General features: G+C 34.8%; 2 protein-coding genes across 5 annotated transcripts in view; both read right to left on the bottom strand.

Moving 5' to 3' along the window:
• Positions 1-628: 628 nt before the first annotated feature.
• The window catches only part of slc4a4b (solute carrier family 4 member 4b), a 124,790-nt gene continuing 109,074 nt past the window's right edge, over positions 629-16,344 (bottom strand). For 2 of the 4 annotated variants that reach the window (XM_087300584.1, XM_087300586.1), the window contains 7 exons: positions 15,769-15,837; positions 13,508-13,615; positions 13,109-13,174; positions 10,280-10,441; positions 10,070-10,163; positions 4,303-4,373; positions 629-3,695 (listed from right to left, as the gene is read on the bottom strand). In XM_087300584.1, the coding sequence (XP_087156710.1) occupies positions 4,339-4,373; positions 10,070-10,163; positions 10,280-10,441; positions 13,109-13,174; positions 13,508-13,615; positions 15,769-15,837 (534 nt within the window). In that variant the 3' untranslated portion in view covers positions 629-3,695; positions 4,303-4,338. The remainder of the gene's footprint in view (positions 3,696-4,302; positions 4,374-10,069; positions 10,164-10,279; positions 10,442-13,108; positions 13,175-13,507; positions 13,616-15,768; positions 15,838-16,344) is intronic. The other 2 variants (XM_087300583.1, XM_087300585.1) reach the window with 1 other exon arrangement.
• rexo4 (RNA exonuclease 4) overlaps positions 14,860-16,344 on the bottom strand; it is a 174,015-nt gene continuing 172,530 nt past the window's right edge. The window contains exon 5 of the transcript XR_015519935.1: positions 14,860-14,946. The gene's annotated coding sequence lies outside the window, so the exon portion shown is untranslated. The remainder of the gene's footprint in view (positions 14,947-16,344) is intronic.

Below are 16,344 nucleotides of genomic sequence, written 5' to 3'. Positions count from 1 at the left end.
CACGGTTTCCATAATAAAATTTATTTATAAATAAAGGTCTGTGATTCTGCATACATTTAACCTTATCTTGCTGGAGTTTATAGCCGTTTCAATTTACTTCAGGATGCATTAATACCACTCTATAGGTCGACTTGAGACATTCAGAAATATTCCTAGCAAATACAATAAATGTTGGAGACAGACTACATAAACACACTAAACCGCATTTCAGCAGTGTTTATTTGAGAGCGCACAAGAAGATCTGCGCTTGAGTAGCGTATTTAAGGGCGTGCAAGAAGTTTTGTGCTCGAGCAGAGGAAATCGGTGCGCAAGCAAAGAGATTAGCATGCTCATATTAATGTTACATAAATGCGATCCCCGACTTGTAATACCACAATTTTTCCATTTGTCATTAAAATAACGCCACAGGTAGTTGGTAGATGTGTAAAGGAACTGCCGCCACAGCTGGAAAAAATCCTAGACCAAACACTGCATTGTATTTTTGGCTATTCACAAAAATATGTGCAATATAAAACCAGATTTGGGCCACATAATACAAAGAACACCTACCGACTATCATATGTGAAACATTTACATTTTAAATAATATTGCGTATTTATGATTTTCTGAAAGCATCACAGCACAAGAATGAGTTTTAATAATTGCTTTAATTTGCCCATCGCCTCACAGTGCTACAGGGTGATTCCCTTTTACAGAACAGCGATCAACTGTTAATCTCATTATTGCCTGTAGCGTCACCATTATAATCAGACAGAGTAAGACAGCTTCCAGAAGAGAACAGAAGGACAATAAATACATCTCAACAGGTTTAAAAAAAAACAGAGCATCACTTGCCCTACATAAGCAAATCTCGCTAACAGTTCAGTCCTTGAAAATGCACAATTCGATACAATCAAAAGAAATGGAAGACATTATTGATCAGAGATGATGATGATGATGATGAACAGATATATTGTATGTACAAACACTGACTTGTGTCTCTATATTCAAGTTTTAACAACTGTGGATTTAATAGATACTGTTCAAAATATTCTACTCCAGATTAGCCGACTGAAATATCGTTGTGCTGATTGTAAAAAGCTGTTCATGCCACTTATTGTCTATTGATATTGGTAACAATAAAGACTTACAAATAAATGTAAAAGAATAGCAGAGTCCTCACCACAACTATAACGTTAATGGCACAGAGGATAAATACAACTGAATCACTTTTAAAATGACTTTTTTTTTTATTAGCTGACGAACGATTAAAAGCATCGACAGCCAATCAGAATCTTGAATGCGTCAAAGAGCGCAATCCTTCGAAATATATATGTCAAAACCACAGTATAGTTACCTATGAAGCTATTGGTGTGAATGGGCCTTTAGTAAAAATGATCTGTCTTAATGGCAGTATTTAAGTTCTCGAACTAACAAAACAAGGAAATTTGCATATTGCTGTCACTCGGTGCAGCTGTTCCACGTTAAAATCTCATTATCGAGTCCTTACAACTCATCTCAGTAAAAAAGACGTCTCTATCTACAGCATTACTTCTTTAAAAAAAGAAAAAAAGTACAAAAAAAATATCCAGGTAATAAAATCAGCATCAATCAACTGCTTCATAGTAAATACATTGAACGCAAATCACATTGAAAGTGTCCGCCCGGTTATGATTGTCATTTATGAACAGAGAAAACAGATCTTGAGTTCATAAAAGGGCAGAAGAGGAACTTCGTAGACAGAAAGTTGGCGTCCGCTACTTTTTTTTTTTTTTGGTTCGCCGCTGACATATTGCATAGTGAAATGCTTCACAAACTACAGTCGGTTATAAGAGGTAGAACTAGAAGATCATATTCATACATCGAGTGTTTCCCACTTTCTGTCTCATTAAGCACAGGAAAGACTGAAGTCATTTTGTCATTAATTTTATAACAGCAGTTCCCTTATTGGGATAAGTAGTTACGCCCACAATTGTGGTTCAGTAATATAGACTTCTAGAAGAGTTTCAAAAGGTTGAGTCTTTTGAGCGAAAGAAAAGTATATCATAAATGCTAATACAAATTTGTTCGTTGAAATATTAAAATTTGATCAAACGTGCTCATTTGAATGAAGTGCGGTTATTTGGCTAGAGGAAAAGTCAAACCACCAAATTTGTTTCATACATTATTGGATGGATTCTACATTGTTAAGACTTGATTACGATATTATTCTGATGTGTAATATATTATAGTAGTGTGGTGTAACGGATCACAAATCTCATGGTTCGGATCACATTATGCTTTTTTTAGTCACGAAGCGGACCGTTTATCAGATCAGCCAAAAGGGGAGAGGAGACAAATGTAACTTGATTTCCATTTATTACGAAAACAGTACTGCAAGAAACTTTTGGTTTTAAAAAAACAGTACTAGGAACTTAGTCATTTAATAAAAATAAAATGAAGCAATCATCAGTTGAATAAAAATAAATCGAAAATTATTCAGTACTGTAAAAATTCACTGTTACTCCTACTGTTGCTGAAAGGCTAAATGTAGAAATCTAACATTATAATTTGTACAACCCATATTTATTTTTAGTCTCTTTCAATAAACGATTCAGTTATTCACTCATAAAATTTCATGTTTCATTGCTAGATGATAATTTTTGAAGAAATATTCAGTTGCATATTTCCGATGGCTGGTTGTCGCCAACTATTGCTTAAATAATATAATTGCGGCCTACATTTTTCATTTTTGAGTGTCAAGTTAAATGCAAATGACGGGGATTTTAATGTTTACCATAAACATCAGTGGTTTTATCTAAACTATAAGCTGTTATCCCTGTACTTCTGTCTTATTTGACTGTTGATTTTTGTGTTTTTCAAACACAGATTTGAATGCAGCGATTCAAAGGATTAATAAACATATGCAAATACCATCATTTATAATTTATGTTGCGTGGGTGTTGAGATCCCAATCTTTTAATGATTAATTGTGCAGCTTACACTGAATACCTTAATGCAGGCTATACAAGGCTAAACAGCTTTAATAACCTTAGAAACCCACCACACACCGAATAACCCACCAAAACGTCTTCTGTCATCATTATATTTTACAGGAAACCCTAAATGCTTTCATATATGGGATTTGAATGATGGATAGGTGATCTCTCTGCGATTTTAGGATTAATCTACAAGTAAAAAAATATTTATTAATCAGCGGGTCACTTGTGTTCCTAACCGTGTGTTGTGATCCGTACGAATCACAGATCAACCGTGATCCGTTACACCCCTTTATTACAGTTATAAAATTTTAAATTTAATGAGAAAAATGATCAGTCTGGACCCAGAACCTAGTAATAAATCAATAGCAAAAATATATCATTTGTTTGATTTTTTTAAATTTCAAAAATAATGCTACCAAAAATGAGGAGATATATATAACAAAGTACAAAAAAACTCTTTGGTGAAGAGTTTGTGTAGCTTTTGGTTGTAGTGTTGAAATGCCATTTGTCCATTTGTTTGGACTTTTTCTATTAACGTGTAGCATTTTGTGGTTAGCCGACAGACTAAACCATCATCTGGACCTTAAAGTTTGTGTGTATGCATGTGCATCTGTTTTCGGGAGTGTTTAAAGGGATGTTTCGGAGGACGGAGTTTTCCAGAAGAATTTGTTGTTGTCGGGGTCCAAATCGATTCGGATCTGAGGCACCATCTTCTTAAAGGGGTTTAAATCCTGACTGTGAGAAAGCAAAAGAGAGTGTTGTTAGATAGATTCTCAAAATACAAGAAATCCCTCATGGGTAAAAAGTAGAGCTACACGATACTGGGAGAATATACGATATTGTTCTTAAGTGTTGTGATAAGAATTCTTGCAGATTTCTGTTGAGAATGTTTATTAGCATTTTTTTCTTAATAGTTATTTAATGGTCATACTACAATAAACAGATAATAGATATTATATTATATTATATTATGTTATTGCCCCCACAATGTGATTAATACCAGCACAGTACACACACACACGCGCGCACGCGCATAAACATATTGAATTTTAATGTTTTATAGGAACTTCTCACCAATGATTTTTATACTGACTATAATGACTGTATGTTTTCACCTCTTCCCCCAACCGTACCTCTAAACCAGCCCTTAAAGGAAACAATCTGCAGTTTTAAATTTCCAAAATACTTAGTTCTATATGATTTATAAGCTTATGGAAAACAAAACAGGTCCCCATAAGGTTTAAAATGTCTGGTATTACTATACTTGAGAGGACATTCGGTCCCCACAATGTAATTAATACCAGCACCACACACACACACACACACACACACACACTCTTACCTTGACACAGTCCTGGAAGGGAAAAAGTGCTTTGCATCAGTAGGGAGTGAGGAAGGACATGGGCTTATCTCCTGTAAGAAACAAACACACACATGCTGTTAATATACATTCACACACACACAAACACATAAACACGGCAGATTATTCAATCCCAGAAGGTTAACATATAAAGAGGCAGCTAAAAAGGAGAGTTGATTAGTTAGTGATTAGAGGTAGTGAAGAAGAGGAAATTCAGTACTGCAGTCAGGTTAAAGTCAACAAGAGAGTGTGTTTACAACTCAGTTTACTTCCGTAATGTAAAAGCGGATATTAAACGAACATTAATATTGGTCAAAGATGAAAATGGTTGACATTTTTTAAGCATCAAAAAAGTCTCATACTCCTGCAACCAATCTTTGGGAAAAATCAATACACACTCATTCACACTCATACACAAAGGACAATTTAGCCTACCCAATTCACCTGTACCGCATGTCTTTGGACTGTGGGGGAAACAGGAGCACCCGGAGGAAACCCACGCGAACGTTGGGAGAATATGCAAACTCCACACAGAAACGCCAACTGATCTAGTCGAGGCTCGAACCAGCGACCTTCTTGCTGTGAGGCGATTGTGCTACCCACTGCGCCACCATGCTGCCCTATATATATATATATATTTAAGTTTATCATGCAAGCAAATTTGGATTCCATTCTGAAGGGCTCATCCCTATGCCCTAATCCCTTCGGAGGGACAGCACTAACTAATGCGCCACTGCGTCACCAGGCATATTTATGACAAATTTTATTTTTAATGACATCCCAGTTTACATTCATTAATTTTCTTGTCGGCTTAGTGCCTTTATTAATCTGGGGTCACCACAGCGGAATGAACCGCCAACATATCCAGCAAGTTTTTACACAGCGGATGCCTTTCCAGCCGCAACCCATCTCTGGGGAACATCCACACACACATTCACACACACATTCATACACTACGGACAATTTAGCCAACCCAATTCACCTGTACCGCATGTCTTTGGACTGTGGGGGGAAAACCGGAGCACCCGGAGGAAACCCATGCGAATGCAGGGAGTACATGCAAACTCCACACAGAAATGCCAACTGAGCCGAGGATCGACCCAGCGACCTTCTTGCTGTGAGGCGACAGCACTACCTACTGCGCCACTGCATCGCCCATCCCAGTTTACAATTAATAATAAATTAATAATTAATTAACCATTCATATTTGCTACTGTGGTTAAACCAGCATGGAATCAATTATTTAATAATAATTATTATAATACCCATCTTCTGCAGCAAACAGGAGGATCTTTAGTGCCATCACTTTTTTTGGAGTAAATTTATATATTATTTATTTAGTTATTCATTGCAGTGGACATCTAAGAAAAGTCTGTCAAAAAGCGTAAATGGAGTATATTAATTCATTCTTTTTCCTTCAGCTTAATCTATATTTTAACAGTCGCCACAGCGGAATGAACCTTCAACTATTCCAGCATATGTTTTACACAGCGGATGCCTTTCCAGCCGCAACCCAGTGCTGGAAAAACACCCATACACACTAATACACTACGACAAATCTAGTTTATTCAGTTCACCTATAGCTCATGTGTTTGACTGGGGGAAACTGGAGCAACCGGAGCATGTATGTCTATTATTATCTAAAACCCACGCCAAGATTGTGAGAACATGCTACAGTAACTCCACACAGAAATGCCAACAGGCCCAGCCGGAACTCGAACCACCGACCTTCTTGCTGTGAGACGACAGCGCTAACCACTGAGCCACCGTGCCGCCCTCACATCCTTAAATCATTGTAAAACGGATCAATTCTACAAAATATGGCAACCATTTGAAAATTATTTTGACCCTGGAATTGGTAATATTGTGTTATGGTTTGAAAACCGCTGAACTTCTGCACAATTATCACATTAGGAATTGTGTTTTTATTAACTTTTATTCTATATAACTTTATTTTTTACAATATTTCATAATAATGGATGTTCTGGCACACAGCGGTTAGCACTGTCGCTTCACAGCAAGAAGGTCGCTGGTTCGAGTCCCGAATGGGCCAGTTGGCATTTCTGTGTAGAGTCTGCATGTTCTCCCCGTGTTGGCGTGGGTTTCCTCCGGGTGCTCCGGTTTCCCCCACAAGTCCAAACACATGTGGTACAGGTGAACTGAATAAACTAAATTTGCTTTAGTGTACAAGAGTGTGTATGAGTGTTTCCCAGTACTGGGTTGCAGCTGGATTGCAGGGCATCTGTGTGTGAAACATATGCTGGAATAGTTGGCGGTTCATTCTGCTGTGGCGACCCCTGATAAATAAAGGGACTGAGCCAAAGGAAAACCAATGAATGAATGTTCATTGTGTACTGTGATTTCCAATTTGAGAAAAATCAATAAAAATAATGATCATTCATTTTATATAATAATTCACAATTTAAATTTAAATTATAATTAATGTTTTCTGACTACAATAGCAGTTCATTTCTTCTCTTAAACCTTGTTTCTACTGCTTGTTCCTCAACGGTTTTTCTATTAAACATTGCTTGTATTGTTAATTTGCTTAAGATTCTCAACAAAGAATTGCTACTTCTTAAACTCTACCTAATTCCCATCTCTACAGACCAGAGTAGACTCGAAGACATCAGACAAAAACAAATAAAGTCACAGATCAAGTTACTTTGATGAAAGACACCGAATGAATCATGCACTGAAAGACCAGGAACAGGAATTATTAAAGTAAACAGGGTGCATTTGGACTTCATGTTGACTTTCTTAATACATCCACACAAATAGTGATTAGGCATCTTAAATTATCTGCTGAGAACGGATTATCGATCCACACCAGACCAGGAAACCAAGCAACACCGCAAAAACAAAGAGAAAAACAGGATTTAGAGATGTTTTCTGGAGGATTGTGAGATGACAGTGAGAAGAAGGAGAGAAAAGACATTAGTCAGGTTTTTGAAAACGACACAGCGCATGGGTTCAGGCAGTGGTGGACAAGAAATAAATATATTTTTGCACTTCCATTTTTTTATTTTATCTGAACATTAAAGCTTTCGACTTTTAAAAACAGTCAAACCTATTTTATCTAGAAAAAATGTTACAAATAATTCATGCTTTTATTACTTCAAGATTGGACTACTGTAATGCGCTATATTTTGGGATCAGTGAGACAACTCTATCCCGCCTACAGCTAGTTCAAAATGCTGCTGCAAGGCTTTTAACCAGCACCAGAAAATATGACCACATCACACCAGTACTGCGCTCTCTGCACTGGTTGCCTGTGCACTATTGTGTAACTTTTAAAATTCTTCTCCTGGTTTATAAATCTCTAAATGGCTTGGCTCCTTCCTACCTGTCAGACCTGTTGACTGAACATCAGCCTGGTCGGTCTCTTCGGTCATCAAACCGGAGACTTTTATACATTCAAAAGTCGAGGCTGAAATGCAGAGGTGACCAGGCTTTCGCAGTAGTGGATCCTACTTTGTGGAATGTTCTGCCCCTCTGTATTAGGTCTATATCATCACTGTCTGTTTTTAAATCTAGGTTGAAAACTTACATTTTGATTTGGCATTTTATCAGTGAGAATTGTTTGTTTTTAGCTATAATAACTATTTGTGAGAATTGTTTGCTTTAGCTATAATTTTATACTTGTTCTTTGTGAGTTTTTGTTCAGCACATTGGTCAATCATTGGTTGTGTTTAATAGTGCTATATAAATAAAATTGACATTTGTACAATTACTTAACAACGTTTCAAAACACAAGAGTTACACAAATCAATGAAAAAAATGTAAGTTATTATCTCTGAGCCAATGAAATAGTCACCCATTTAGATACGTGATAACAGTGTCCGGTTTGTAAATGAGCTGAATTCCTGTTCGACTGGATCAGAAATAGCACTAAACTATGAATTAGTGAATTGGACAGATGCGATTTCACCTTTTCTAGAATTAACAAGAGATTTAAAGGGCACCTAGTTTCACCCTTTTTTAAGATTTTTCTTATATTTTTAAACGTTTATTTATGTGCTTTTTGCTGCAACATAATACAGAAAAAATTCAACACACTACAATATAATATAATACATATAAAATACAATACATAAAAAAAATAAAAATAAAAATATAAAAAAAACCTAACCTATGACAGAACAACCGAATGACAGAACACCGAGGGACAAATGCACATGGAAGCAAAATATAATTTAGCTGGTCAGGTTAATGCATAAATAAAACAATTATAAAGTAACGTTTTTGTATCACCAGAAAAATGCATTATCCTGACTACAGTGTTATTGTCAAATAATAGTTTGGGCACATTATTAAGAATATTATAGATTATAAATTGTGAATATCAATTAAACTCAATTTTTAATTACTGTGTTATTGGGTTATTGGTTAGATAGTGCTTCTTCCAATGCACCAAGGTGTTCTAATATCTGTCCCCGTGTTTATCAAACATCCGCAATTTGTCATTATTGATATATCTCAACCTCTCCAAAGCAAGCATGTTTACGATATCTCTACCCCACATACCAATTTAGGTACAGATTCAGTCTTCCACATTCTTTAAATCACCCTTTTGGCAATTACCATACCAAATAACATGGCTTGTCTTTCATATTTATTAAGCATCTCTAAATTACTAAATATCCCAAGAACAGCTATAAGTGGACATGCTTTAAGATTTCTTTTGAGGGCTTTAGAAAAACATTCAAATATATTTTCCCAATATTCTTGTAATTTAGGACACAACCATATCAAGTGGGTTAGGGATCCTTCTGCTGTTTTAAACCTATTACAGAGTGGAGATACCCGAGGAGAAATCTTATGTAGTTTCTCCTTAGATAAGTGTAACCTCTGCAGGGTTTTAAATTGAATTAAATGATGTCTTACGTTAATTGAGCATGCATGTATATTCTCAAGGCCTTCTTCCCAACTCTCTGAATCTATCTCTAACCCTAATTGTAGTAACAAGCATAAGTACACTGTAATACATGTATTTTTACAATAAGTACATTGTAACAAACTATTCATTCTTGTGTAAGTACATATTAGTTAAGGCCACTTAATATAAAGTGGGACCAAAAATACTTTAGTATTTATATATAATGCTTATTCCAAAATATTTCCCTTTACTATAAATTACTATAGCATTTTAAATGTGTAACACCTGGTTTTATTGGATTTTTTGTTTTAGCTGTTATATACTATAATTTACTATATTATTTACAGTGAATAACTGAACTGAACTATTCTGCCTCATATGTTTCATTGACAGTTTTATTGATCACTAAGATATGATTGACTTGGATTTAATTTGCTTCGATTTAAAAATGAAAACTGTAAAAATAGCTTAGAGGTCGCTAAACTACTTTTGCCATGTAGCTTCATGACGGTCCAGATGGAAACAGACGTGAGCCAATGTGAGGCAACAACACATTTTGGTTTCATCTGTGCTAGTTGTTTGGCGTCAGCTTGGTGTGTCCTATCCCTAAGAAACCTTCACTTATTCCCAGCTGTATTCTTTGAAAATATTGCGTGTGTCTTTTTTTAAAATGGTTATTTCTTTTATTATTTGAACTACTGCTGCTGTCATGGAGTGTCAAGTTATCTGTTTGTAAAATGTAATAAAAAAAAAAACATTGTCATGTAAATGAACAGACAAAAGTTTCCCGTTTTTGGCTGAAACCGAGACGTGTTTTATTTACGTTCTCATCCACCACTGTGTGAAAGCCTGGCTTCTGTGTATACTCACGGTCTGAGGGTTTCTCCCTCAGCACTGCGTCCTGCTCCATGTCCTCCATCGAGATCTTTATACTGGGAATGGTCTCGATGGCTGGAAAATCCGACTGTGAACGCAGGTGTGGAGATTCATTCCGCTGAAGTTACTGAGACACTACACAAACGCAAACACACTGATACACACACACACACACACACGCACACATATAGACTCAAGACTCACATCATTCATGTCGCTGTCGATGCTGCCTTTCTTCTTCTTCTTCTTCTTCTCGTCCTCCTTCTTCTTCTTGTCTTTCTCCGGCATGACGTCATCCAGGTAACTGAGATCGTGCTGCGAGAACACATAATCCATGGCCTTTCTCACAGCCACCAGTGCGAGGATCTGGAAAAAATAAACACAATGACAGCAATATTTGAGTTTTTATACTGTGCATTAATAAATAATTCAATAGTTGTTATATTCTGGGTGTGCAAAATTTTCTGATAATTTAATGGACAGTGTTCTCATCTTCTGATGGCTACTTCCAGCAGGATAATGCACCATGTCAAAGTGCTAATCATCTCAGACTGGTTTATTGAACATGACAATGAGTTCACTGTACTCAAATGGCCTCCACAGTCATCAGTTCTCAATCAAATAGAGCACCATGGTGCAACTGCGTGATGCTTTCATGTCAATATGGAGCAAAATCTCTGAGGAATATTTCCAGCACCTTGTTGAATCTATGCCACAAAGGATTAAAGCAGTTCTGAAGGCAAAAGGGGGTCCAACGCGGTACAAGTAAGGTGTACTCAATAAAGTGGCTGGTGAGTGGGTTTATATATATATATATATATATATATATATATATATATATATATATATATATATATATATATATATATATATATATATATATATATATATATATATATGAGCTGCTGCTGCGCTGTCGGTCATTGGGTAGTGGAGAGCATGAGACTGATTCCAGTGACGCTCCAGGGACAGATGAGTCTTCGCTGAGGCCAGCTTCCAGCCTCCATTGCTGAGACTGCAACTCTGCACAAGACTTTTGGCCAGCGGAGAAATTAAAATGGTCATGCCGAACTGAATCTGGTTCTCTCAAGGTTTTTTTTCTTCACTCTCTTATTGGTGAAGTTTTTTTCCCTCTCCACTGTCGCCACTAGCTTGCATGGTTCAGGATCTGTAAAGCTACGCATCGATGAATTTGCTCTTCAGTGTTTGAACTCTCAGTAATGATTTTAAAGCACACTGAACTGAGCTAAACTGAACTGAACTTAAACACTAAAAACTGAACTACCCTGACCCAGTTACTATGACCATTTATGTGAAGCTGCTTTGACACAATCTACATTGAAAAAGCGCTATACAAATAAAGCTGAATTGAATTGAATTGAATATATATATATATATATATATATATATATATATATATATATATATATATATATATAATTTATTTTAATTACTCAAGTTTTCTAACATTCTAAATATGATGTATTCCATTCAAATAATTTTAAGAAATTCATTTAATGATGAATTAATATGAAATAGTTGATTCAGTATGGATATAATAATAATATGCCAGGCCCGTAGCCAGCCTGGTGAACTGGGTGATTCTTTTTTCTTAAAAAGTTTACCTTTTTGCAGTTATACGCCTCAGTTTCTATTTAACTGAGATTTAAATACTGCATTTTAGTGACATTTTAAGCAGTACTTTTTTTTTTTTTTGCTGGATTAGCTAGTCAGATGTCATCACAACCACACTTTTTGATGTGCTAAAAATATTTGTAATATATAAAAAAAATATAAAAAAATAGCAATAAAGAAAAATTAAAAACAAGACTAATTTTTAAAATACAAATTTATTACATCATATATCATTAGAAAAAAAAATGCAATCTGTTGAAGTTTTAAAGTAAAAAAAACTGTAGCCTAAAAACTGTCCCCAGTCGTAATTTGACCATTTCAATAATAAATAACGATTAAAACATAATAATAATAATAATAATAATAATAATAATAATAATAAAACAGTAATAATGAATTCTTCAGAATTGTTCTAGCCTCTTTGCTAAAGAAAATAGTACATTTAAAAATTCTTGGATATCAACAACAGCCAAAATATATTCAAATTAATTTAACATGGTCTGCTTCTGGTGCTTCACACCTTTTTATTGCTCATTTTTATTTCAGAAATAAGGTCCAAGATTTACAATAAAAGTTACCTGTAAAATGTTTTCTCAGTTTAAAAACAATACAGTAGTGAAAGAAGACTTCTCTTACATCAGATTACAGTCCCACCGAAGCAACAGCCAACATAGGATTCCATTTGGTCTTAAAGCCTTTTGCGATGCATTATTTTCATTATTCATGATGGCACAGCAGTCAAAATAGGACAAATGAGCTCATGTATGAGACAAATTCTAGACCTTCAGTGAGGGGTGGGTCTTCCAAACCACCCTGCCTCTACCCTTGCTTTTTTCGACCCACAGAGTTACTCAGTATGAGTGTCGCATCAAAGATTCAAATGTTACTACGCAGTGGGTTATGTCGCGTGACTCGCGTCACATTATTGTGGCTTTTTACAAAAAATAATTAAATGGACAAATTCTGGACCTTTACGGGCTACGGGCATGTATGCAATTATTTGGATCATAATTATTTTCACAGTAAAATGTTATTATTATTATAAATAATCTTACCATATTACTAATATGCAAGTTATGTTTATATACCATCAAAATCATCACTTTATTGTGGCTGGTGAGTGTATCTAATAATTTATGGCTTATATAGTCAGTCAATCAATCAATATTTTTTAGTTTACTAGTTGACAAACTATTTTTACTTCAATAAACTATTTGAGCTCAAACTGAACAAAATTAACTAAAACTTAAACAATATTGAAGTAAAAATAAAGATGTGTAAAAAATGTCTTTGATTTTATTACTTTATCAGGTCTTCATATATTATTCTATACGGTTTTGCTCTTGAATAAACGGAGATGGAAGGAGTTTTGTAAGTTTCTGCAGCTGAACTGCTCACCATGACAGGGAAGATGATGGCGGCTACTGTTGACTTGAGGATCCACAGCAGAGCCAAACACAGAACCTGTACACAAACACACACACATTTATAAAGATTACGCAGAACTACATCTGAAGACCACACACAAGTGCGCCCCCTCTCTATCACAAACACACAAACATTCATGAATAACACAGAGAACTACAGCATTAGACCACATACACACTCACTCTTTTAATTCAATTCAATAGTTGCTTTATTGGCATGACAAATGTTACAAATGTATTGCCAAAGCAGTTATAAAGTGTACATAAAAATAAAAGAACATGCATATATAATAAAACTCTAAACATCACATTATTATTCAATATATCACATCATTAATATTCACTCTCTCTCTTCTACTCACACACACACCTGTATGAAGGTGAAGAGGTGAACTCGTCTGAGTGGGACGTGTCTCAGGTAGATCAGATCCGGTTGGTGTTTTGCAGGCATCAGCAGGAGCTCCAGGCGATCCAAAAACTACACACACACACGCACACGCACAAAAGGTTTTATTCATAGGTTACTGTTCTCAAGAGGCAGACATCCTGTTGAAACAATTTTTTTTAAAAGATATATTTTTAAAAATTAATATAAAAATTTAAATAAAATTTGTATGTAAACTTAAACATTTAGTGTAATTTTTTCATTATTTTTAATGAATTTTATTACATTTATTTAGCGATGTGATAAGAAATCAAATGTATTTTGATTCAAAATAAGATTATTTTCATTTAGTACATACATTAATAAAATATCTTATAATTCTTAATATCTTAAAACATTAAATATCTTGCCTCAAAATAAATGAATACATTTTCAAAATATAAAATGACCGTATTTTTATTTAATTTATATAATATGCAATACTGTTTTATACGTTTTTCAATAAAATGTAGTTCTGTCTAGTTCTCGAATCTGATTGGCTGATAGCCGTGAGATATTAAAGTAATATCAGCACTCGTACAGCCTCTTCATCCTTGTGTATTACTCTGCCCTCACGGCAAGCAAAGGACTGAAGTTTGACAAATATTGCAGCTGTTGGACAACATAATGTGGTTTTGTGGCTTTTTTTTAGGCGAGAATGTAGTTGTGTACATTGCAACTATGCAGTTTATTTATGAGGGTAATGCCTGTTTTAAATATTTAGAATTTCTAAGATTCAGCATGCCGGCATCCATCAATCTGTCATACTGAGCAGAGCAAAGACGGTTGTTGTTCCGCCACAAGATGGCGACAGAGACCACATAAAAAGCCATTAGAGAAGAAAAACTCAGCGTATTTAAAAACTACAGCTGATCTAATCATTATAAAACAGGTAAGTGACATTCTAAGTCGATCTCTCTCTTTTGTATGTTGTAATTCTGTATTTGTACCATAGTAGTCTGGTACTGTTTAATTTGCTTTAGCTTTTAATGGGTTAATTATTGTGATCTCTCGATTGCAACAGAGAAATACTGGGAAATCTCTGTAGACTGATGGCATTTCATGCTGTTCAGCCTTATAACCTTAAAATGTGAGCAAAATCATAGTGAGCACAATAGTCATCCCTTTAGACATTACACTAGAGAATCATTCAAATGTTAGCTCTAAAGTGACGTTTGTAAAGTAGCAACGGTTTCTGCTGTTCTAGCGTGAGCTGCAGATGTGAATAATTGGTGGAAGAAAGTAGTATCTCATACAAAAGGATTTTTACACTCTCTGTTTGATTTTTTATTTTATACACACGATTATGCCGTCCAACTGTTGTATAAATCCAATATCACACTCGTTGCAGTGTGATATGGCTGTATATCGTCACTGGTGGGACACTAAGGCACTCGAATCCAGCCTCTTGTCAACGCACGTCTCCCACCAGTGCCAATATACAACCATATTGCACTGCTACTCGTATGATATTGCTCATAAATTTATTTATTTAATTAATTGATTTATTTTTTCAGAATTATTAGTTCTGATTTTTAAGAACAAACTCATTTAACCTTTTTTAATTTCCCAGAAAAACAAATAGAGAATCAAGCCTCAGTTTAGTGTAAATCCTTTTATAACTTATATAACCTCTATATTACACACAGTTCAACTTCCTATAATAGTTATATTATGTAGACACAACATTTTCTGAAATATCCGTTTGTTTACATTTACATTATTATTATTATTTTAATAAATTAAACATCATGTTGTCACAAAAAGTGTAAAATGTGGCTTAAAAATGATCAAATTTAAATATATATAAATTATATATACATTTGGGAAATATTTGAAAAAGAATAAAAGATTCAGGGGGCGAATAATTTTAACATCACCTATTAATATGCACAATTCATAACCTATAACACTAACTTATTAATTAAATACACTATTATGTAATTACAAATGGATTAAGGTTTATTCTTATTACAACAACACTCATTGTCATGCTCAAAAGTGTCCTTAAGTGCTCTGGGTTCAGCCAGGTGCACTATCCTGACCAAATCCTGACCACGCCTGATTTATCCCAACTTTCCAGAACTCAGATCAGGTGGTGGAGTGGGTTCGGGTTCCCAGGCTCTAGCGGAGATCAGGTCATCGGCAGGATTAGGGTCTTTTTCTGCTGAACAGTAACGGGACACTCATTGAGCTGCTGAACTCACCTGAACCCCATTTAACGAGGCGACGCCCATGTAGAGGAACACACCATACAGCACCGGCATTGGAATGAACTGCGGAGATCAAAAACATGCTATTTAAACAACACTGATACACATTTATACACACATACAGAATCAAACATCATGAGAAGACAAAAAAACACACCCCAAAACCTGCTCAACAACAGATTTGTGCAATGCAAACAGATTATAGTCAAACAGAATTGTGTTTGTGACTAAAAGCACACAGGAATGAAAGACGCATTCTAAGCTCACATCCTGGTATGAGCTCTTATCATTATAGTCATTATTATTGTCTTCATGAAGTATGTACAAAGCAAATGTCCAGCAGAGGGCAGTAACAGTACTAATCACTAAAAACACATTACATGCTGATATTTACTGTGCATTAGGGATTAAATAAAATAATAATAATAATAATATATTAAATATATTAATAATAATATATATATTATAATAATAATAATATATTAAATTTAGTTGTAATTTTTTTATTTACATTAAAATATATTCTATTATACATTTTCTACATAATAACATTAATAGTAGTAATAATAA

This window comes from Danio rerio, chromosome 21 (genome assembly GCF_052040795.2).
Source record: "Danio rerio strain M-AB ecotype USA chromosome 21, GRCz13ab, whole genome shotgun sequence".
NCBI lineage: Eukaryota > Metazoa > Chordata > Actinopteri > Cypriniformes > Danionidae > Danio > Danio rerio.
Note: the sequence above shows the minus strand (reverse complement) of the source record. Positions and strands in the feature narration are given on the sequence as shown.